The 24,696-nt window shown below is 41.9% G+C and overlaps 1 protein-coding gene across 1 annotated transcript in view; it reads left to right on the top strand.

Annotated features, from left to right (window-relative positions):
* The window catches only part of LOC111272424 (N-acetylglucosamine transporter UNC93A), a gene marked incomplete at its 5' end in the record, with an annotated part of 48,675 nt that extends 33,823 nt beyond the window's left edge, over window positions 1-14,852 (top strand). Inside the window, 2 exon segments of the mRNA XM_022853874.2 lie at window positions 5,656-5,935; window positions 7,306-14,852. Coding sequence (XP_022709609.1) covers window positions 5,656-5,935; window positions 7,306-7,535 — 510 coding nt within the window.
* Window positions 14,853-24,696: the final 9,844 nt, after the last annotated feature.

The raw sequence follows: 24,696 nt of genomic DNA, 5'->3' as shown, positions 1-24,696 counted from the left end.
AGAAACTTTCGTTCATTGGTTACCTTGAAACGAATATATGTAATGGGTTTGCTGAGAGACATACAATTATCGCTAGACAGTTTTAGACAATATTTGATTTTTGTAAAAGTCAAACGTGACTTGTGGTTGCGGTTGAGGCACCAAACGCATTTCTCTCAGCTCATACGTATTAGCGGCAAGCAATTAAAAAACTACTACGAGGCCAACGAAATCTAGAATGAGCGCTAAACAGTGTATGTTTTTCGTTATCGAACTAGTCATAGCGTCCACAAGTCCTGTCTCACACGATCGACTTTCGTTTACGGCTTTCTCGGATTGCGTCTCATCAAAAAACCTCTAATCTATTCCTACGGTCTACCAAATTTTCGAAAGACCATAATTTATCAGAATAGGAGAGCCGTCGGGCCCAGCGCTTCGTCTGTTTCTTTGCTGCTGAATTCCATTAATAATTAAAGGCTAACGAGCAGTGGTCTTTTGTCTGTGATATATTATTGCTGGGCCATCCTCTTTAGACGCTCTGAGATTTTGCACCGTCTTAACTCCCTAGACCTAATGAACTGATGAGGAACCTCAGATGATTGGACAAGCAGCACCTTTAATTCGTTATCCTGTCTTGTTAAAGTCGAGGCATGCACGCGAATATTTGGAAGCGAGCGGAAGAGCTAGAAGTATCATTGTAGCCACATAATGGCACAAGAACGGTTAACATTAAACTCCTAGCCTAAAGCAAAACGATCGAATATGAGCAGAAGATATCCGTACTCTACGTCGAAGTCTTCTGAATTAGAATAGAGAATAGTAGTAGGCATTAACAATTTACCTTGTTACTACATACTGCTATTAACATGCATGTGACACGGCAAATAGGGATCTGAAACATTTCCAGAATATACGTATTTCCCACTTTCTGAGCCCTCAACCCATTCGTTTCTTGCTGTTGTTTGGTGAATATCAGCGTAAGCAGAATACTCTTTGGTGTAACACGTGCGCCATGCCTTGGACACCTCAGATAAGTCAATCCATTCTATTCTAATCGGAACCTGATGGTTGTACACGGCCACGAGCTGAGTCACGCGTCTTTTACGTCGTGCGTCCGAACCTAATATATAACCGTCCGAAATAATGCGACATCTGAGCATTTTGCCACAGTACAATCCCAATTTTAAGCTCACTAACGACTTGCTCAAAAATAGCACAGAACTTTGGGCAATCTCGAGCTTGCTATCCTTATCAGTACAATGCAGCGTTCCCGCGCAGTCTGTCCGGGACTTGACAGGGAGATTTTAAAGTGCGGCTCAGCGTTCCCTGGACTCCTTTGATATCCAGCGTAGGAGATGTTTGGCCGTTTCTGATTCAAAAGTAGCCTCTCGCTTCGGCAAATTCACCATGAGATCTACCGGCTGCAGAGTCCAGCCCCGCACGGGTGAACCCGAAGCTTTGACCTCTCGAAATCAATCGAACAGGCAAATGCACTAGCAGACGACAGTGGATAGCAGATGGTGCAATTGCACGACTGAAACGCATGCGCTATCGTCCTCAAGCGTTTTTTGAACCTGTATGCGCATGCTGTGTACCTCTCCTGGGGCGACGTCTCATGCATCAAGTGAAACAGCTGAGGGTGGACGAGGCAGAGTGGCCTGTCAATATCGTTTAATGATGCGCCTTTACCCATTTGCTAGGCTGGCCAATCCAGTCAGTTGTAACTAACCGTTAAGCTCGATCTCTCCTTGACGATTGACATCCAACATGAACTGCTCTGCCAGTCAATACAGGTAAAAACTATTCGACCTCATGGAGCCATTCGACAGAGCCTAAAGGACAACAAACATAAGTAGATAGAAAAAAGAAATTCGACAGGAACACTCAACGTTACAGGGCATAAGCAGTGCAGTAGAATTTTATGAGAAAATAATTGCTCCAATCGTTCTTATGCAGACGTTTGTTACCATGTAGCATTTATCATATATATTAGCACTATGTTTTGTCTGCTACGTTTTTAGTGTTGGATTGTAGCGAGACTAAAATGTTCGCTATTATTTGCTGAGCTGAATCTTTATCCTTCGTTTCCTCCTCGTCACTAGGCGTCTTGTATGCCGCTAGGAAGCAGCTCCGTTATCCTTTTTGCTTGAATTCTCGACTTATACGCTACTCTCTTATATATCTAAAATTTCCAAGAACATAACTATTGATTGTGAATAACCTCAATCTTCAATCGTCATTTTACCAGATTCACTTGAGAAATTAACAACAAACACGACCTGTGGGCGGGAAAAAACAAAAACATTAAAAGAACGAATAGGTAAACAGCGACCATAGGTGACAACATCTGTGAACATAATATATATTCAACATGACCCTACTCTCTTTCTTTCTCCTAATATAACAATAAGGTTCGTAAATGTTTCTGTGCATTTGCCACGTTAGTGATTTACTCAGATTCGAGGCCTTAGGAGAGAGCGTTGTCGATGAGCCCATAATTATTTTCTGATTAGGCATCACAGGACAGATTTAATCAGAAGCTAAAGACCTAGAAGGCAGCCTAATCAAGGCCGTGTTGCAACCCCTCCAGGAGTCTGCTGCCGCTCCACTTTGCTGGATAAGCGATGGTAAAGAAAGCGATGAAGGATACGTTCATTCACTGCATAGGACCACCTTTTTGTTAGGACGATGTTTCCTTTTGGCTGGGTCGGCGTTATGTGCTATTCGTAGAGACAAACTATTGTCGCTGATTGAATCTAACTAAAATGAACATTGAAACCTGCATATAAACAACTGGTACGGAAGTGCAATTGCACTCGGACCCATCGATATAAGTGCTTGCTTTACCAGGAACGAAGAAAATGGGCAAATAATGTCTATTTATAAAGGAAGCGATGTTCTTTTGTTGGAAAAAACAAATTTTTGCTTCTTTGGTCATTCTAGACTGATGAATGAGAATTGTCTCGAAAATTGGGGGACATAGGTTCTTGTGTTCTACCACCTCAAAGCTTGAAGCCGTATTGGCAGGAATAGTTCTTGGAGGCGTTGGAATCGCAAGAACGCGAGCGGCAACGATTGATTTATCTTTGAATGTCGTGCATTAACGTAGTCATGGGTGAGTAATAATGGGCACAGTCCTTCTTCGACATTGAAAATGAAGTAAGGGCCATAGAATGCAGTAACAGTGAGACAAGGTTGCCCTTTTACATGCGCGCACTATGTCTGTGCGCGCAATATGTGTTTCATCGTTTTTGTAGCTACTACGTTTTTACAGATAACAAATCTGAACTGCTGACCCTGACAGAACTTACTGGCCAGTTATCTTTGCTCAGATGTACGTTTAACTCGCATCCGGTGTTCTATGCATCCAGTTAGACATGTTCTTTTACCTAGGATAGGAGCAGTGGCACTGATTGCGTGTCACGCTTCTTCCTCTCTTTACATTTCTTTTATTTCCTCCCTTGTTCCTTAACTTGATGAAGAGTGCAGCATGACACACGCCAAATAAAACGGCAGTGGTGGCGGCAGTAGCGAGATGGGAACGGTCAGCAACGTAAGGCACGAAAAACCGTTGTCGAGGAATTGCCGCGCAGAGGAATCGTGCCTGCTGTTGGCGGTGCTGGCTATGCACGCACGTGCTATATGATTGCGATCGTGTGTACACGCAAATAATTTATGACAATGCGAACAGGCAATGGCCTCTGGCACAAAGCTAAGACTGCAGTAAAGCGGGTCCCCGTTGTAGGTTGGCGTCTGCGCCGACGTCGCCCGTTCTACCTGGAGACGTCCCAAGCGTTTCTTAGGGGCTAGACCGAAAACGACACCTCAGCAGAACGAATGGGACTCAGCACACTGGGCAACAGTGTGGAGGGTATGAAAGTCGAAAACTGTCCACGGGCTCCCACATGGAGCTTAGCTATATACCGTGGTCGTTGTCCTTTCTGTCGGATAACAGGAGTCTGTTGTGGGGAAAACAGTAGCTAGTGAGGAGGCTAATGCACAGGTATGAATCGCTATAGCGGCCTGGTATAGCGTGGTATTGCTTGTTTTTTTGTATGGTGTATGCTTCTATTTCTACCGACTCCCTTTACGTGTTTAGTTCGAAGACCTGCATTGGCGGGTGACACTGATCCTGCTACATTAATAATACGCATTGGATATATTCTGGGCTATGTCGACATCAACGCAGAACCCAGATACGAACTAGGTATCGCCTTAACCAGCTCCGTTTGTATAAATAATATGTCCACTTAGTACTGCTGAAAATTACAAACTATTTGATAGCCATTTTGGCTAAATATGCCAATCGGTTAGCTTACCGTTAAATTCAAAAATAAGTACAAAGGTTAATAAATGACCGGGTCCTTAAAAATGCAAATAATTATTTTTAAGCGTACATAATTTCAAGTTAGTCAAATAATCGACATTTGCTGATCTCATCTCGAGTAGGTCACTTGTCTCTATGTAATTTCAAAGGAACTTCAATTGTGGTAATAGGCAAGTTTGGACGCGGTCCATCAGTGTGGTCACTGGGCTCCTCAAAGCTACGCCATCTCTGAAAGTATCAGCCTATATTAGATATAACGATTTTCAGTTAGCAAATGTGTAGCAAATCGAAGAAAACGCTTAGGTCCATTATTAACTAAATGCAGATCAACACACAGATTTGAATATGAGTTAAATATTTTGTTGGCATTAGCATGAACTTTTCAATAGTTTCGTTCAGCTAACTTTGGATGCTGCCAGGCTATAATGTCAATTTCAGATTACCTCAAGAATAAAGCGTGTTTCCAATGTAGGCCGAAACGACAGACGTTTCGCTGACGCAAAACTATCAAAGCGAAACGTAAAGCATTTCCGAACAACTCCCGCCGACAAACATCCTGTTTACGGTGACAACTCGACGATACCCTATCCTTTCCGTTGCTCATCAGTTTAAATCACGCGCGTCTCAGTAGTAGTCCATGGCAAAGCTGCTTGCTGTGCATACTGCGTATCTAAGTTCTCGTCACGAATATCAAACGTAGATCTGTTTTCAGAAGTATTCCGTGATGGTAGGCATCTGTTGACAAACAGATTAACGTGACCGGCAGAACGAACGGGACGCTCTGCTGAAGCTTTGCTTTAGTGGCTTTCAGTGTGTTGACCTTTTAACGCTGTAGACTGCCGTTCTCTCTTGGATGTCCTATGTGAGCACAATGGCACCACATTGTCACTAGCTTATATTTCACTTAGTGGCTTAGTAAGTCTATTATGTAAGCTTATACATGGCTTTTAAACAATAGTGCAAATAGGAGAAAAATGAAAACACTACGCTGCCAACAGCCGAAATTGTCAGTGATAACGACGACGAAATAAACCAATTTTTATTCTTTAATAACATCAACTAACCTATTAAACACTATGTTCCCTCCCCTGCTTCTTTTCTCCGTCATACTCCACCGGGCCCTTGGATATTTCTCCTCTGTCGTGCGCTATTTGGTTCCGCTGTGTGAATCGTCATAATCTACCCGTTTTTATCAACCATTCTTCTCACGCTGCTGGCTTCACCACGCCGACGGCGTGCTTCACCATCGTTTCGCCGCTGACGCCATTACCGCTTCTTGACACGCGGGAATTCAACCAAATATTTGCTTTCGTTCAACACGGTGATGATGATCATGATGATTACATTAGCTGTATATTTCATGTGCTCCATCATTGTATGCGTTGTCGTTCGTCGTCCTGTTAGCAGCTGTTCTACATCTACTAACGTCGCTGGTCCTGTTATCCTGTCCGGGCCTAAATCGGCCGGCTCTCGTGTTCGGCACCCTCCTTCTCAACGCACTCATGCTTCTATTGATGTCCTCGTGGAGTCCACAAGCAAGCGAACATACAGCAGCCAGCAATCCGCTCTTCTTTATCGTTTCGTCACTGTGGGGTTTCTGCTCGGGCGTGTGGGAGACTCTTATGATCAGTAAGTACTATGGAAAGGTAGATATGCAGACGGTAAAGGTAACTTATCTTGTGCATGCCCGTTACGTGGCCTGCAATACTTGGTTGAGGCTGTAACCTTATAGACCAGGATACTTTTTACTATAACAATATAAGCAGAGCACTACTCTTTTGTTGCTATTGCTGTTATTGTATACCTTATACGTAAACTTCGGGCTACGTCTTAACCCGTACAGTATCTCCGTGACATGTGTATATAGGCAACCTTCACATTGGCGACCGGTACGAGACACGTGCAATTACTCTGTTTGCATAGGCCTTTTCATGATTATCCTCACATGTATATGAGGTTGTAGAGCTCTAAGTAGATGCGAAACATGGCTCGCATGGGATGAGCTACCATTCTGTTGGGTTTTGCGTGCAGGCTTAGGCCTTGGATGTGGCCTGGGCAAAAAAGAACTAGGCGGAAACTTTTTCATGCCGCTGTGAAGATGCTACCAAATAAGTGTCTGCAAACCTACTCCTGACGTGAGGCGTCACATGTATGATTAGAGAGAGGAGGGCACAGGGCGGGAGAAGATGTGAGAGTACATACGTTTTTATATTAGCCGTGTTCAAGCAAAAACAGAACTATAGGAGCATGTTGAATCGTCGTCAAGTCATCTTTTGATATGTAATTCGTCTGCCTGTGCAGCTTGCTGATCAACAAGATGCCAACAGTGCGGTGTGGCTATTGTGAGATAGTTTTTACCCGAACCAAAGCTACGATCCTGTTTCTCTTTCAATAAATATAATAGTGTAAATCAGTCCTGATTTGATGATCATGTATATTGACAGGGAGACACGTCCTGTTTGCCGTGTTGGCACTTAGAAACACTATCCAATGCTTGTTTTGTGAACATAGCGCTTACAATTATCATTATACATACGTTGTGTTCTACAAATCAGGTAACAGGCTGTAGTTCGTCCTGTGACGCATTGCTGTATACGTACTTTAGTGTTCAACTTTCAGTGCCTTTGAGCTTCATAAGTGATCGCTCGTAACGTGAACACGTTGCTCTCAATAAAGAACAAACACGTGCACCTCTGTACTATGTGACTGCCGCATTGGACCAGTCAGACTATCGAACCATCAAACTTAGCGCAGAATAGATCGCTGCTCATCGGTTTTCTAGGCACTCTTCCTGTTTCAGCCGCTAACATGGCAATGTGCATGTGCATGCGATGGGTCGTTTCAGTATCGTAAACTTAACCACAATTACTAATAGCAGCCGTCTATTCATGTCGACCAGACCTGAATCGCTATACTAACTAACCGTTCTTATTTGACCGTTTTCCTTTCCGTTGCTTATCTTCTTTCTTCTTCTTCTTCTTTTTTTTTTTTTATTTCAGCGTATCTAAGCGGATCATTTGAGTGGCATTGGGAAGCGCCGTTCTCAGCAATGTTTATGAGCCATTTTGTGGGTATGACCGTCGCCTTTGGCGCCTCGTCGACGTTGTGCCTTTCCTTCTCGCTCCTTGTGCTGTCGTTTGTGCTGCTAGCCGCTTCGTTACCGTATGCGCTGCTCGAGAACAAGCATCATCAGGATATGCTAGCAAAGCTAACTGTGGCACATCTTTGAAACAACAACTAGCTAATCTTTTCAACGTTGCTCGATGAATTATGCTCCAGTAACCGACCGTAAATATGTTAGATAAAAGTCATCAACACAATTAACCTTACAAGATAAGGAGTATTTAGGGCTAATTGGTCTCGCCGAGAGACTTGTCTAGGTTGTAGTCTGCTACGGATTAACTCTCATGGTAAATGGCACATAACAGATAATCATACCGCAGAGTACACACATATATTGAACACAGGAAAGAACCAACATGTATTCTAAAAGCTTAACGGGAGAAGGATGCTTTTGGAGGGCGCGTGTCAATGGTTCAACGACGGTAAAATCTACCGGTCGAGACGCTGTCACGTAAGTTGACGATATTGGACGGTATTGGATATATGAGGACAATGATTTTCGGCAAAGGTCAGGAAAAATGTTTAAAGATTCGTGCCTCTCTGTGACTCCGGTCGCCAAACTGCCATAAAAAAAGTAAAAAAAAAAAAAAAAGGTAAACACGACGCAAAAAAAAGACAAAACGAGATAATATAGCGAAAAAAAACGTCTGTTCGAGTGATTAACATTGCCATGGACACGATCCAAAGGAATGAGAACGAAGAATACATTTGCCATTTACTTCACTGGCGACGACGCGATGATCTACGAAACGCAGACGAATAATATCTCGGACATCAAATGCATAAAAGTAGAAACAAACGGACGGAAAACGCCGTACGGTGGAATAGCTGACAGCGGTGAAAAAAAGGAACGGGAAAAAAGGAGAACGGCGAAGAGCTTTAAAGGACAACGAAGACGAAAAAGGGATGGAGTAACACCCTAAACCTCGTAATGTCTCACGAGGCATTTAGCGAAAGCTAGTCTCCTAAAAATACAGTATGTGATTATGAATATAATAATGGCTTGTCGGTGATGGCAAGAAGGCTGCAATGACGGCGGTCAGGGGCATGGCAGACAAAGTGAGGCCGAGCATGGCGGACAAAAGCACCCCCGATTCGCGCAGGTACCAGAGGAACTGCGGGTTGATGACAGTGGTAAAAGGTCGAAGACTTTTGGTAGAAGGAGGTTCAGGGCGCCCTCAGAGAGTGCTCTGGCCCTCGAAGTCTGGATTGAAGTTGAGCTGACAGTGCTACCCCGGGGATGGACGAGCAAACTGACGAACGTCCTTTTGTTCGCACCACCGTGACACTAACGAGCTACTGATCCGACCGTCGGTGGATGTGAACGGTAAATGGTGTGACGGTAGTATAGTCAGTCCCCACTCCAGCCAGCTGCTTGTGTGCCTCTGGGGTTGTGAGTCTTTGTCTGTATGTACGTGTACAAGTGTGCGTGGCCGTCTCTAAGCAAGCACTGAGCAGCGGACCTTCACTAGCGACGGTGCTACCGAAACTGCGGCCTGCTGCCACCTTCTACAGCTTCCAGTGATCTGTAGCATTGGAGGGTCCGTTCCCGGGCGACCTTAACGCCACGACTCACGGGGTGGGCACTAGAATTCGAGAGAGAAAAAAGAACGAAAGAAGCCGACGTTTACGTCGATGAATCGCCGATTCGACCCACGTCGCATCATGCTCACTCTGACCGGCTCTTTCGGTGCTCCCCAGTCGTGTGGCTTTCTTGCCGCTAGCGTCGGTCGTATGGTTACGAGACCGGCAGCGCTGCCCGAACGGTTAGAAGAATACGAAATCGGGGACAGTCGGAGAGTAGGATTCTTTGTGTAGGCGTATGTGTACATAGAGTGAACTGGATGAGAGCAAATTAAAGAAGGGTAAAGAGCAAGGGGGACTGAGAAAAGCCCATGGAGGCAGTCGGTAAAGCGGCTGCTGCTGCCGAGTGATAACAGCCATAGGAACGTTACTATTGGAGAAGTTGTTGGGAAACAGTCAGGAACGTTCCTATGGGAAAACAGAGCGAGCTAGTTGAAAGCGGTAAGCAGTCTTCGCGGTAGCGATAAGAGAAAACCAACCCAGAAGCCGGCCAACGCATGGCCTCGGTGACGATATTTTCAAAGACAGCAAGGAAAACCCACATGGACATCTTCCACTCGTAAAGTCAACCAGACACAGAGCGTCTACAGGGACGAATAGAACATTATTGTAGAGCTCTAGTGAAAGAGGCTTTTGGCGAGCAGGTGATGGCTCAGCCGCCGCAAGAGTTGCTGCCTGAACCGACCTCGCCGGCCGTTTCGTTAACATTAGATGAAGCGTGAACGTAGTCCGGTCATAGTCGGTGGACGCTTAAGCAAATGGACGCTCCGTCCTAACTAGATAGGCCTGGGGCTTGGCGCTGTTACTACCTTTTACCTATTTATTAACCTTACTAGGATTACTATGACACTGATAACTTTTGCCGCGATATCTGAGTGCTAAATTGCAAAGGCGCTGTCCGCACCAGGAACTGTAGCTATGGCAGTCACGGCAGAGGCAGCCAAAGGATGAAAAAGACATAAGAAATGAAGAGCGTCCTAGAGCAAGTGACGTAAAAATGTAGGAGAAGCAATCTAGAAGTACTTGAGCCGAAAGACGCAGCGCAGCATCGAAGGTCGGCGCCTAATACACTGGCAGACATTGAATGAAGCTCATCTACGGCTCCCCATGGAACCACCGCAAATAACCAAGATAGAAAAGCAAGCAGGCCAGGCTGGCTGACCGAGTCGAGAGTAGCTCCTCTGAATGTGACTCGACAGAATGGGCGGGGGGCTTGCCGTTTACTAACCTCTTTTTTATGCGTTATTTAAGTCCCAGTGTCACAGCGGAGACCCGCCCCCGTGCCCACGCGTCTTAATACGAGCCACACTGGTTGACGGCTGTAAATGATAAGGTCTCCTCATTTTTTTGCTCAATTCGGAAATAGCCTTATCAAGAACTCTACGTTGCTGCGTTCAGGTTCTTTTACTCGAATGATGATGATAAACGGAAAAAGCCAGTGGCATCTTGTAAACGATATAGTGATGGGTGCTGCATCATGACTGAGACGATAAGGATTTAGGTCAAAGGAAATGAGAATTCAATCCACTAACTGCCCGACTAGCTTCTATATATAGCAGCTGGATTTCCTGGTGCAGTTATGGATGTGGTAGAACAACATCGAATCGAACGCGGTGGGCTGAATACGATTAAGAATACATAGTGCCCCAAAATGTATATATACGGATTAACGGGTTAAAAGTTTCTCATTGTTCATTCTCTTTAGAATGTAATTCATTGGAGATAACGAGCGGACCAAGATTAACTTTTGAAAAAAGAAAATTTATTTTATTGAAGGTATGAACATGTAGCGTAAGTATAAAGACAATATTACAAGAAGTTTCAGGCAGATCCACATACGATTAATCAGACCAAAGACAAGTCTAAAACGGAACGTTTATAACCAACGTCCCGAAAGAGCAAGAACATCGACGAGCAAAAAAAGTTACGGCAAAGTTATCGCGGCGACATTTCCAAAATCTGTAAGACAATCAAAGTGAGCTTAGCGTCGGCATATCAAGTGTCCATCGCGTTTTAAGACGTTGTGAATAGAAAAGTTACATTTCAAAAACTATGATCCGGACCAAAGAAACTAACAGTTTTCGGGAAAGATTACTTGGAATATCAAGTTACATTCAAATTGATTCGCAAACGAAAGCAACTATAAGTTCATACGTTACACGAACCTTACGTAAATTTCACAGTTTGGTTCCGCAATTTTCGGTGAAACGGACCATTCCTTTTCGGTAGTACGATGATTAACGCCAATGAGCTTACTACAAGAATCTATTATACCACGTATTCGGGAAGACTTTGGAGAACATGGCAAATTTTATTTTCAACAGAACGGAACGCCTGCACGCTATTAACGTGATGTAATGATGACGTGATGAGAATGTTTCAAACAGAAGGGTTGAATGGAAAGGTCTCATCAAATGCCATGCCTGTTCCCCGGACCTGACGCCAATAAACCTTTTTTTTGTGGGAATACCTCAAAGATGAAGTCTACGTCTGAAAACCAACGATGTTCGAAGACCAGGAAGCCTCAATGGAGCAAAAAAGCAAGTAAAGTTTTTGTTGAAGTTTGTGAACCAAGAGCCCACCGTCATCAGCAGTATATTGACCCGAATCCTAATCATTCATTTTGGATATTTACACTACATATAGGCTTTATGTACACATATTTTGCAAATTAAATATGAATTATATGTAAACAAAGACTAAAATTACAATTATTTATACGTTTCTACGACACACTGTCTTAAATTGTACATGAGACATACATGAGATATACTTTCAAAACCTCAAGCCATTACCAAATAGCAGTACAATAAGCAGGAGGAAACAATATCGCAGCGAAATACTGATTCAAGACACCCCTTCTACTAAACGTAAACCCCTTCTACTAAAGCGCCGCAACGAAAAACTAACAAAGGACCTTCGGCATTAGTGTAACAAATTGTTCTTTTTTTTCCGTTTTCTCTTCCTAATAGATAGCAAAATAACGGTCAACGCTGAAACAGATCAGACTGAACATGCAGGTTCCCTTTCCGTATCCGAAGATGAACCAATATTTTACACGAAGTGGACTCGATCATGTTTCCTAGATAATTTGATCTAGACGTTGATAGGCACGGCGTATAAATGGCTCTGTCGGTTATTTGAGTTCGAACGAAAGCTGTTTGATGTTGTCGACAGCTTCTAATCTGGAAATTGAGAAACTGTAAATATCTACCGAAAAACCGCGTCCAGTTCAGAGTTTTTGCCCTCCAATCAAGATTATTCATTACCGAATACAAGAAATGGCCCTCGCAACGTGGCGCAAGGTCATATAGTTCACAGCATACGACTACCGGATGCTAGATACAGAATAGCAGAACAAGACATTGATGCAACAGCGAAAACAACCATTACGAAGGGAACTGCAGTAACTCCGTTACAATGAGAAAAACCGACGCTCTGTGGTGGTTTACCTACACTGTTGCCATGATAAGAAACTTGCTTTTATCTGCTCGCGCCAATTATGCTGACACGACGCCTTTGTTCGCTCATTTGGAAAGTTGAAAATAGGCAAAAGCCAAACAGATTTGCTCTTCAACCGCAGATAGAAACATGTTTTGGCCACCAATATGAACTCTGATTTTTTCTAATGTTAATGCTGAGGATATTAGAAAAAAAACAACGTATAATTATTACGCAGATTCTTTTTATGATGGTGTGGATGAGGGTTATACATATGGCACAGCACGGTGATGGCGAAGGATGTACAACGCAGTTATATTTTGGTACACTGGCACGTGCGAAGATTGCGGCTGAACGGTCTATAACTACAGAAATATGCAAGCAGACAGCAGAAACGCTTAGAAGGTAAGTGAGCGCGTGATGATGGACGGCACGAGACCCGGCAAACATGTTTGAGAATACCTAAGGTACCGCTTTTGGCCATCAGAACGTGACGTGTGCGCTACGATCGATGACGCGCTTCACTTTGCGCGACCGCCCAACCCAGGAAAACACATAAATGTGATAATGCATAAAACTATATATATATATATATATATATATAGCTAGCTCCCAGGCGAGTAAACACTCTCAGCTCCATGAGTAATCTCTTTTTGACTTAGAGTTGGGCCTTTCTTCTGTGAGCTATTAAAATAGCTAGCTAACATTGTGGGTCAGTGTTTTGTGAAAGGTCAATACCCTTACCATGTGATTTGTATTATGTTCTAACGTGTATTTGAGTTAGTGTCATGAACGTATGGGATGCCCCTTGATGCATTTACGAGAGTCCCTCTTAGTGTATGTATTAATGCCGTATATTTGAGCGGACAAACCGTAGCGGACAAGTCCACTAGAAGTAACATCGGAAAAAAACTTACAGATTAATTTTACTTCAAATTAATTTTTATATCTTTCATTCAATGCAGCGATGACTGAAACACTACGGGACCTATTTTACGCACCATTCTGAGTCAATCGTTGTCGCCATCGTTTTGCTAGTGACCCAGGGTCCATTACCTAATAGAAGAATAAATTCACTTATGCATTAGGAAGTTTTGTTTTTCAGGCAGATCCGTGTTACCGCTGTATCTCATAAAGACTGTCGAATGTATCTTAGCTAGCTATTGTATATAGGAAACAATTGAAGCGTAATAGGAAATACAAGGTGTACTATTGTAAAATATTTACGCATGTCGACATTGGATAAGTCTTGTGCTGACGAACGATACACAGTCGTAATCTCATTTGTCGGCTAGAACTGAGCTTGACGGTGCAGCAGAAACAAAACAGAAAACAAAAGAACGTATAGTTTAGAAAACGTGTCGGCAAAGTGTAGCCACGTGTAACGGTTCGAATCTATTGTATGTTTAGCGTTATGCAGTCTATGTGCAGATAATCATAAGACCAGTAAACCAATAGCAGACAGACTTATTTGGCTCTTGCTATTGAGGGGATGGGCAGGTGGTCGTAGCGAGAAAGGGAAGACTAGCGTCGGCATGCAGACGATTTCGGCTTGTAAATAAATGCATTTCGAGAGCTGAACATATGATTATACTTTATGACAATATATAACACATGGGTAGATTATATAAACATGTAGACTTCTACGTGCAGATCCCACACTACGCACACGCAGCGAAACACACATACAAAATTTTGTTCAGATGGCGTTAACATTGTGACATTAAACCATTGTGAGGCAGTCACGCTAGGTAATACTGCAATGATTTTCGAGCATGGCGCCGTATGGGATAAGTTTCGTGTCTTGTACACGTTGAGAAGAACCATGATGATCGGACGCCGTTCCAACGACAAGACCAGGAAGACACAGGCGATGTCACAATACCTGACACATGTCAGAACACTGCATCGAGCTGACACATTGCTCGCCGGAACTGCGTGGGCCAGAAGCAACTTTATAAGAGTAGCGTTAGTCAACGGGAATGATAGTTGCACTGGAAAAAAGGAGTTGGCTAATTGCTACAAGGCGATGAATTATTTGATTGTGTGTTTAAAAAAGGACAGCGGGCATGCGTATATGTGCTCTACTGTGTGTCTATTCATTGTGGAAATATAGAAACAAAGAAAATGCCTAGATCGAGGGTGAAGATCGAAGATAGCGGCGCATAAATGATGAGAGGATGAGTCGGGTACTATATAAATGCAAACCAAAAAGCACATAAAAAACTTCTCATATATATATGAGAGACCATGAGACTATGTATAATACAATATAATGACATCTGCAACAATGTTGGTGGAACTATGTATTGATTACGATCAACGGACTACTGAAAGGACTAAAGAGAAAATTTTAAACCTGTTCTTGTGAAATACATTGTGTACTAGCAATTCTTTATATACTTTTTGTCTTTATTACTGATGTAGATAAGCTGTACAAAGTAGCAACTTAACTAGAAAGTCCATTAATTAGCGAGAAATTTAAAAATCATTCCTTGCTTCTGCAGATAACTTCATGCAGGCCTCTGATCAGCCCAACGCGGATGACTACCATCTTTCCTGCGTCTGATTAATCCAAATTCACACATAGAGATCAGAGGGCCGCCACAAACTGAGCGTCGTATTAGATAATCTGTGCTTTTATATTGCTTCGAGGTACTGTCTTTGTGATAGGTAGGATGCCTCTATCAAAAAATCGTATTGATTTGTGCTATCTGCGTACGCATGTGATGCTGTTTAAGGGCTGCGATGGCCATGGAATGATGTAGAAGATGTTAGTACTAGGACCATTAGCAGATACGCAAGCGTGCTCCGTAGGCACGAATTATTGAGTATTCGCGTTTTATGTTTTGTACCCGTAACAAAGGGTATGACTCATAAAACCGGCAGGTCTTTGTCAAAGTATTGTAAGCTCAATAGCTTGACGGCTTCTTTTGATTGCTTTCGCGTACTCACAATGTAATAGAATGCGTTTCATATTATTCACTAAATTCAGTTCATCTATGGAGTTCATTCATCCGGAAAATATCGTAGTTGAAAGGAAGATGGTTCCTCCTAAGGCTTACCCTTCGCTGATAGGGCAAACGCCTTTCTTGCCATCGTTTTCAGTAAATTTGCCCACGAACATACCCCTTCAATGACAGGTTATGCCATATTAGAGACATAAAGCTTCTTAACCCGTTTATACTAACCAGCACAAGACAGCATCTGGGAAAGATGTCCACTCGCATTGCCTCTTACAATCGGAACAGCATACGTGTGCCTGACACTTTTTCTGTCTACGCGTATTTCTTGGTCTAAGAAGAACCGAGGTCCTATTCTAGATGACAAACCTTGAGAATTTAGTTAAGGACATTGCATGCCGCGCTAAATGGACTTGCAGGATTCGTTTCCTTTTCAAAGATGGGAAATCAATGGGACCGCATGCAATTCGGGTTTCGGCATACTATAAGAGACATTATATATAGATATGTTCATATTTACTTTCAAGATTCAATTGCTATTTAATACTGCGCAGAATTTTTGATATGGCTAAATGTCCAGTATGTCGATTAATCGAAAGGTAAAATAATACTGCGAAAAAAAAAAGGCCAACGTACAGTTATTCTCGGCAGTTCTACAGTGATTTGAGCTTTAAAAAACCTGTATACTATATGTATTTATCATCCGTACAATACCATTGACTCCACAAGCTCTGATGGGTTCGATATCTATCTAGCTACTCAAACAAACATTAGTAAGGAAACGAACAGTTTATTTCGCATAGGTCCTAACGTTTAGCCTTTCTCGCACAGTAGACGAACTAATTTTCTTTAACAACAATCCTCTTAACTATATGTATACGAGGCGGGTTTGCAAACTGAGAATTGTCGACGCTGGCAAAATTTCCGTAACAGTAACTGCCGCGAGTCACCAGTAGGTAAAACTAATTCAGGCCCATGAAAAAAGCTTGACTATCTTATTACAACCTGTTAAATATTTATATTGTATCATTTAGGTTTGGGTATTTACATATACCGGGCACACGACCAGGGCAATAAGATGGAATCAGGAAAAATGTTAACCAAGAAACTTACCTGATCCCAGATTGCCGATATCTCACAGAAAATATATTAAGATTTATCAATATTCTATCCAATTCATTCGTCTAAAATCTAGTTGGCACTTAATGAACACTTGTATTGCAAGCTTGTCGAATATTATATAGGGTGCCTCGATCGAAGCTTGCCTCGAATTAAGTTACAGCTAAGTTTATTGGTCAATAATTGCCAGCGGTACACTATTGAGGAGAGTCGTCCATTAAAACCTTTTAGAAAAAAACAGATTCAATCTCGGCCCCTCACCAGAACATATACAGGTCATGTTTAAGTCAATGTACATGTCGATCTTAGAAAGGAGATCCGTTCAGTTGGAGACAAGTACACGCATACGGAGTGGTTTGATTTTATTTTGACCCACAGATTCGAGTTGTGGATGCAGTCATTTAATTCGTACAACCTGTAAAGGCTGTTACCCACAATTCCAGAATAAGGCAATGAGAAACTACTCAACAGTATTGTAGAAAACAAACTAAAAAATTAATGTAATAACGGACCGTTTCATAAATTCGCAGTGGAGTTTTCAATTACTTTTGAATAAAAACAAGTTTTTGCCCGCACAATTTCAGCCAATGAAATACTGAACGTTATTAGAAACGATCCCCGCCCACCTTTCCAATCGATATCGAAGAGTGACGAGGCGCTAGCATCAGCATAAAAGCTATTTGTTCGAGCCGCGCCTTGCGCTTGTTTAGCGACAGGAACGCCTAGGGGTTCCAGTACAACCCGCCCGCAATATTCAGCTGCGCTACCCACGTACGTGACCACATTCGGCCTAAAGCCGTCCGCGCTCTCAAGTCTTTGCTAACCTTTGAGGCACGATGTGATTACAAGTTGACAGTGTCACAAAGTTTGCTGTCACGAGGGCGTTCATTTATGTACCGCAATGTCGATCCGTCATTCTGACTCTACGACGTTTCTTCTACTGATCCAAGTGAAAACTTTTCGTTCGACTATTGAGTCCACGCTTGCCAATGTACGCAAGCACGCACCTCAACATTTTCTGTCGGAAATGTCGAATTAAAAAGTGGTAGTTCCGAAGCGCCACCACAGACCTCAGCCTTACAGTATAGCCGGCCATTTCCTCGAATTAACTCGCGTCTTGGCTTCACCCATTCGCTTTTCTCTCGCTGCCAGCGGTTGTAGCGACGACGTACCGATACAAATGATTTACTCGAAAGGCGATCAAACGTAAAGTGGTTAATATGCATCTTTCACACCTTCTAAAAATGTAAAGTGCTTCTTATTCACGGATTGTTATCAGGATCGGAAAAAGGCAATAATTGAAAGAAGCAAGATCGAAACTATAAGCCGGGTCACGCGAAACATCCTAATCAAACTTCGACAAACATTGTTATTAAGGTTATATAAAGCCGACTGTTGTCATAATGTAATGACTCCTTTCCTATTGACGAGAGCCGGACGCTTTTCTCAGATGCTTTGCCTTAAACGGCCAAGCTGTTCATAGTCACAACTAAAATATCGCTTTGTTTATTTGAGAAAAGCTCACAAAAGGGTAGTTTCCTGAAATCCTACCAAATGCAAAACACTACGTCGTCCCCGTCGACAAGCGGCATTATTTCACTTCGACCATGATCTATCTTAAGTGACGGTATAGCATCGTACCCATCTGTTATAACCTGTTAGCGTTTTCGCAAAGAACGATTTTCTTCGCTCACTTTTAGAATATGTCTACTCATACGGTGCATCAGTTGGTGGCAGGTGTTCACCTGACCTACGTAATCGTTACGTACTACATCTCCGTAACCTGTCAATTTTAAGGATCCTCTATTTCCTGCGATTTGGCGAAGATTCATATGCGGATTCCGATATCATGTACAGTGATTTCAGCTTCCTCATCGTCAGAAAGTGGATCTGTACATGCCTTATGTGCGATGCTGAAATCACAACCTCAAAAACAAGTGACGCACACTTCCTGACCGTGTAATCGGTTGTAGTATTGAATCTATCTACGCTACAAATAATTTTACGAATCTGATTGGCTGCCGGACTTTCCTAGAAACAAAATTCCACAACCAACTTTAGATAAACCTTTGAAACAAGTTATTTTAAGGGCTTTTGCAATTTGGTTGAAACGTATAATTGACTCAAGTACGGCCCTAAAAAAAAAGCCATAAGATAACCCTTATATCTAGTGAACGACGTTTCTCCTGCCTCACTCAATTGTGTTTGTTACGCCGAGCTTGAACCGATTCAAGATCGACTACGAACTACAAAAACTATATAATAACAGCATCTGAAGATTGTAATTATATATCTAAGTATGCTATACGCTTTATACACACGTGTTGACAATATTCGTTTTTGTGGTCGCCACTCATTATCGCTAGCTGTTCGTTACGTTACGCTACACACCCTTAATTCGAAAAATGTCAACAGCTGATCGGCAGTATACATTAACATCGACTGAGTAAAATTAAGGAATAGTTTATGCATATCGGCTTTCCGAAAACACCTTTTAGCTGCTTTACATAATGTTTAAAAACCCCGATTTTTACAGGACTTTGCATATCTAAAATGCCGTATTATTCACCCTGGCTTAAAAAAGCGTATATATTTATTGACAGGACGATCAAGAGTTAAATTATACGAATGAATTGAAAAGAAGTATTATTAGCAATAGAAAAACCCGTCAATTTTCGTTGTCTACACTAAAAACAGTTTATTGGACTTTCTCACATTTTCATACATCACCATAGTTTTATCATCTCTTGATGCTGCTATTGGCACCGTTTGTGGCGATGAATTTTTCAATTTCCATTTTTCATTTGTCATGCTTTGCCTTATCACTCCGAATCATTCGTTGTCACTCGAATCTTCATCTGTCTTTAGATGTACTGGTCTCACGAAGCATCCTTTCCCTTTTTTCCTGCGAAATGCTTCTCGACGCGACCCGCAGCTAGAGCTCAGAGCGTGACACTGCATGATGGCCTTTTTTCTTATTTTCAAAGAAAAAAACCCTTATATGCACTGTTTGTCCAGCTTTTGTTTAGTATCAATGCTCATATGCAGTGGCGCGCCATCAGCTTTAGCTACGGTTGCATATTTTTTCCCGCCTTTTCATCCAATCCCACTTGATTTCAACATTGGGCTCAGAATTCCTGAGGATCGGTAGTACTGACTGTGTACCTGTGGTTTGCCTATTTCATTGTATCAGTTATCTCTTACTTTTCCGTTTCAATTCCAACCACAGTTTGCGCAGTGTTGCAGATCCCCGGGCTTCGAGCGATGTAACATGCGCACCCGAACGCTTGCCCATTCCGCTCTGCATGTTATTGTTACTGGCTCTGGTCTACGTAAGTATACCTTGATTCGTTTATCGACGAAAGGCGGACTCAAGACGTCACTCCACCATGGCACGCCATGATGCAAAATTACTGATACAACTTTTCGTCTAAATAGCTCATGTCATTTTCGAGCAAATTCACTATTTATAACAATAACATTGTCCGATTGCTGGAAGAAGAGCGGAACGCGCCGGCCTCAAAGCATGCGGCATGTTGCCCACGATTTTCGTTGATTCTTTTGCCTGCAGTCCGCTATTGACTAGTTAGTCAGATTCGGAACGCTGTAATATTGCGTTTATATACCTGCTGCTGTGTCCTTTGTCCAGGTTATTATTCCTTGTTGTCCATCTCTCCTGACTGGACTCATATAGACGAGCTACGAGTAAATTCTGTATCGCACTACGCTCTACTCGGTTCTTTCCACCTCAGAACATCTTCACGCTACCAGTTGTCAGCACGATTCGCTACCGTCGGACCCTTTTCCCCTACACGTTATTTTTCATTGTTCCATTCTTGTTGGTTTCATCAGTCCACGTTCGTTACTAGCATAGTGATCGTCGTCGTCGTCGTAGCGTGTCATTACAATCAGGCTCAGTTTATTATTATCTCGTATATCTCAATGTATTTTTGGCCACTACCACCACCGCTACCCTTATAAATATCAATTATTTCAATGATCTTTAACCGCCTCATCATTGGTTCATAGCAGTATAAATAATAACGTGTTTTTACTAGGTCGTTATAAGTTATTATCAATATTATTAGTTAAATAGTAGAAACACTTGGCCACGTTACTATCTAAATTGAAGTTCTCCGTAGCTTTCTTCTACACCATTGTTGTATCATTTCTCACATACGGCTGCTTGTCTTCGTCTTTGTTCCTTCTTATGTTTCGCATTATCTACGACATTTTGCTCCCCGGCATCGATCGTATCCTGTCTAGCGTACGCTCATAATCTATTTCATCTTTCTCTGATAATTGCTTACTTATTTCAATATAATGCTTTTAAAATCTACACATCATTATGTTTCGTGGCGTATTATTATACTGTCCCATTCCAATTTGTCATTCTGGTTATATCCTTCTTACTTATTTGTTATTCCTTATCCTACTTCGTCTTCGTTCTATTGCGCCTACGCAGAGCCAGCGTTTGAGCGCAAGACGCTGCTAGCGATTGGGGCGCTCACCCGTTGGGTAAGCGCCTGTTGACGGCCTGTGTTAGGCAGCCCATTAATATATTCTGGACCTGTCACTCCTGTTTTACCTGATTGTGTGTATAGGCGTGGAGCACCCGGCTACACAGCGGGGGCCAGCGAACGCCAGATCCCTTCCTTTACCGTCTTTCTCCAGCACTCGTGACGCACGTATTACATTCATTCCGTCAGTCTGACGCGTATCTCTAGTTGTATGAACGAGTGCTGTATGTATCGTTTCAGTGACGTTGTCGTTTTTGCTTATACCTAATATAGCAACAATCGAACACACGCACGTTAATAACAGAACGGCTTGTCCTATGACTACAACGTTGGTTCACCCGCCTGCGCAGGTTCGAGTCTATTTGCAATCTACCCAATATCCACTCACTGAAACTTCTTTTTTACAAGATTGTGGGCTCGTTTCAGCGTGGCAAAAACAAGTGACCTGATATTCGAAATAACTCGGGAATAGCTACTTTTTGACCAGATACTCGCAATCACTTAGCGTTCTCCTGCATACAATTTCAGCTAACGACTATTTAGATCGTAATCCTCGTATCCGTAAACGCCTTCGACCGTGTGCAACGCGCATAGTAATGGTGCTCGGTTTTCGTTTGTGTTATCTTTTCCTATTGACCTAACATCCTGCTGCCTCTTGTCTCTCAATTCTGTCTCTACTCGTTTCGGTGCCGATCGTCGTTGCTCAAAAATGAATCAATTGAAACGTATCTATTCCAGGAGCAGATTTATTGATGGAAAAACATTTAAAATGCAGCACGAGATCGAAGTCTTGGCAAAATATCTGCTATGATAACGATCAATTATCATCACGGCAATAAAACCTATGAAGTTCCACTAACTAATTGCAGCACACTTTGTATGCAACTCCCGCCGACCCTGCTTGCGGACCCTAGGACTCGTCGAGGTACGAGGTATTTAGATATACCAGAAAATTCTTCTAGTTCTTACTGATATAGCCCGGCGACGTGTTGGCTAATGTCAATGTACCGAAAATAGCTAGGAAGAATAAGGTGTTTCATTGACAAGTCGTAACAGGTGCAACCCCCCTGCTGAGTGTGTCGTTTAGAATCATAGTTTATTCATCGCATATACGAACAATTTACCATTGATGGTGCTTGTTTCGATACATTTGTGTACTGCTTAATCTCAGAAGTAATACATGTAGTGATATAAACTTAGTCTCTATATCGGTATCATGTCATGCACTCATATGCCAAGCACATGCAGTGTCCCTAAATTGATCATAATACCAGATATTTGACCAACAACGCTTCTAGATTGAACGGGGTCTTTTAGGCAAGATCCCAGTTTCGTTGGCTACATTCGTACGGGACACTGTAGCTACACGTTCGAAAATCAAGGCTACGAAAGTTTAGTTCTGTTACTTACTAAAAGGTACTTATGTAAATGTCGGTCTGTCATATAGCCTTGTCGTTCACCATACGTCTAACAAATGTTTGTTTTAATATTCAGCGGTCTAGTTGTGGACCGCCAATTACCATACAGTCATAAACAAACTCATAAACGGACCTTTTCGATATGGTTCTTGTATTAATAGTTACAAAATTGGTGATCGACTTGTTTTGCACCAGTCACTCGTGATACGATTGGTCATCGTTGATAGTAAATTTACGTGGCCTTTCGGACCTGCAACCTGGGACCACAGCCTTTTACGAACCCTAGTCACCTTCAACAGACGTTTCAACCCATTGCAAGCTGTCAACAGCCTTAACCTAATCAATAGCTTAATTTATAAGGAATCCATGTAAAGGTTGAGATTAATGTGAAATTGTTTTAAAGAAGAAATTAATTCCTAAAAGACAGGCCATACTTAAAGTAAATGAATGTTCATTAAACGAGTAGATAAATCGCTTGAGAGCGTCCGCAAAAGTGGGTCCGAGCAGAATTTGTCTAAAATGACCGTCTAAAGAAGGTACCGGCCAGGCGGCATTTCGACCTACGTTACGCATGGTACAAAAACTAAATTACCCACGATACCTTTATATCTTGTCGCATGTCTAATTAGTTCTTTATCATCACCATTGTATAGTTTTAACACTGCACAAATAATATTTGTCTTGGCAATAATGGTAGTTAATCTTTAATATAATAATAAATGATATTGCCATTTTCATGAAGACGTCTATATGGCAAAGTTTGCCTGGCTGCACAGATCAGGCAAAACACGCACCCTGATGCCTACGTGTATGTGATAATAGGGGTTGCTACAGTATATACGTATATATATATATATATATATATATATGTACCTTTTCCTATAATGACACTGTCAATGAATAATTAATGTTAATTATTATATATCAGCTACACTATGTAGTAATACTACGCAAGACTGTGCAGATAATTTTATTAGTAACATCCTTATATTCTGGTTGGTAAATTCCTAATTGCTTTTGTATGTTATCTTTTAGGAGTATAGGATATTCTTTTTTCACCATCCTATTTAACTTTTGGAAGTTAAGCCACACTATAATTCTTCCAATATCGTTTTTGAAGAACTTGTAGTGAATCTAAAAGGTGCTCTTCAAGAGCCCATCTTTTTCAAAATACGATTTTTGTCGATCTTTTTTTTACAAGATCAGTTATTTTTCCCACGAATATTGTTAGGAGTGGTAAAAGCTACATCCAAATGCAAACCAGCTGCAATTTGAATTGAGAGAAACTTAAATTACAAGTAATATAATCTTGACGTGTCTTAAATACGCAGCTGCAGTAATCGGAGCTCTTATGGCCTTCACTGGCCTGATGCCGATAGTAGATCACGATACATTAGAGGCTCTGTTTGTGATGGGAACGGGTCTATTGTTCGAAACCGGTAATATTTTCCATCACTGACCTCTGATACATATAGGCATCTAATACAGATTCCGACCGAAATCTGTATTAGATGCCTATATGGTTTAATGGGAGCAGCCAAGGAACGATAAAACTATTGCTCGTGCTTGTTGTATCTAATGCCCTTACTCTTCGTCGTGCAAAGTTGCAGCCATACGTTGTCCGGCTTTTTGATAAGGCTCCATGTTTTCCCCTTTGCTTCTCTACTATTATTTCTACAAAAAATGTCGCGTCGTGTCACTGCCTGCATCATTTACTGCAATCTGGTTAGCTCTAGTGAGCAGAAACATTCGAGAACGTATGCATCGTCCGCATAATACCTGAGTACGCCTGTTCCATTAAGATTGCACACTGATTCAGCAATTTTTTTATATACTCATCGGTAAGGCTTATAAACTTCAGTATGTTGTTCTGATTTTTATCTTTTTATCGGGAGAGACAAAACCGCTAGTTATGTAGGAAAGTGTACAAAATCAAAATACGAGTACTTTTAATGTCAAATATTCATCCAATTAAGACAATTCTATCATATTCTTGTTGCAAATGATAATACTAAAAATATTTTTGTCCTCTTGCATGCCCGAAACTTTCAATATCTTTTCCGAAGATACTTGAATTCACTTTCAAATATCATCAATACGTGGCCGTACTGTGTATGTTTGTCATTTCTAGTATTTTTTTTCTGTTTATATTTTTTTGGATATACACGCCTGTACGAGATGTAACTTTTTCAATTTTTTGTTTTGTGCTGTATCTTTTATAT

This window comes from Varroa jacobsoni, unplaced genomic scaffold (genome assembly GCF_002532875.2).
Source record: "Varroa jacobsoni isolate VJ856 unplaced genomic scaffold, vjacob_1.0 contig02217, whole genome shotgun sequence".
Lineage (NCBI taxonomy): Eukaryota > Metazoa > Arthropoda > Arachnida > Mesostigmata > Varroidae > Varroa > Varroa jacobsoni.
Note: the sequence above shows the minus strand (reverse complement) of the source record. Positions and strands in the feature narration are given on the sequence as shown.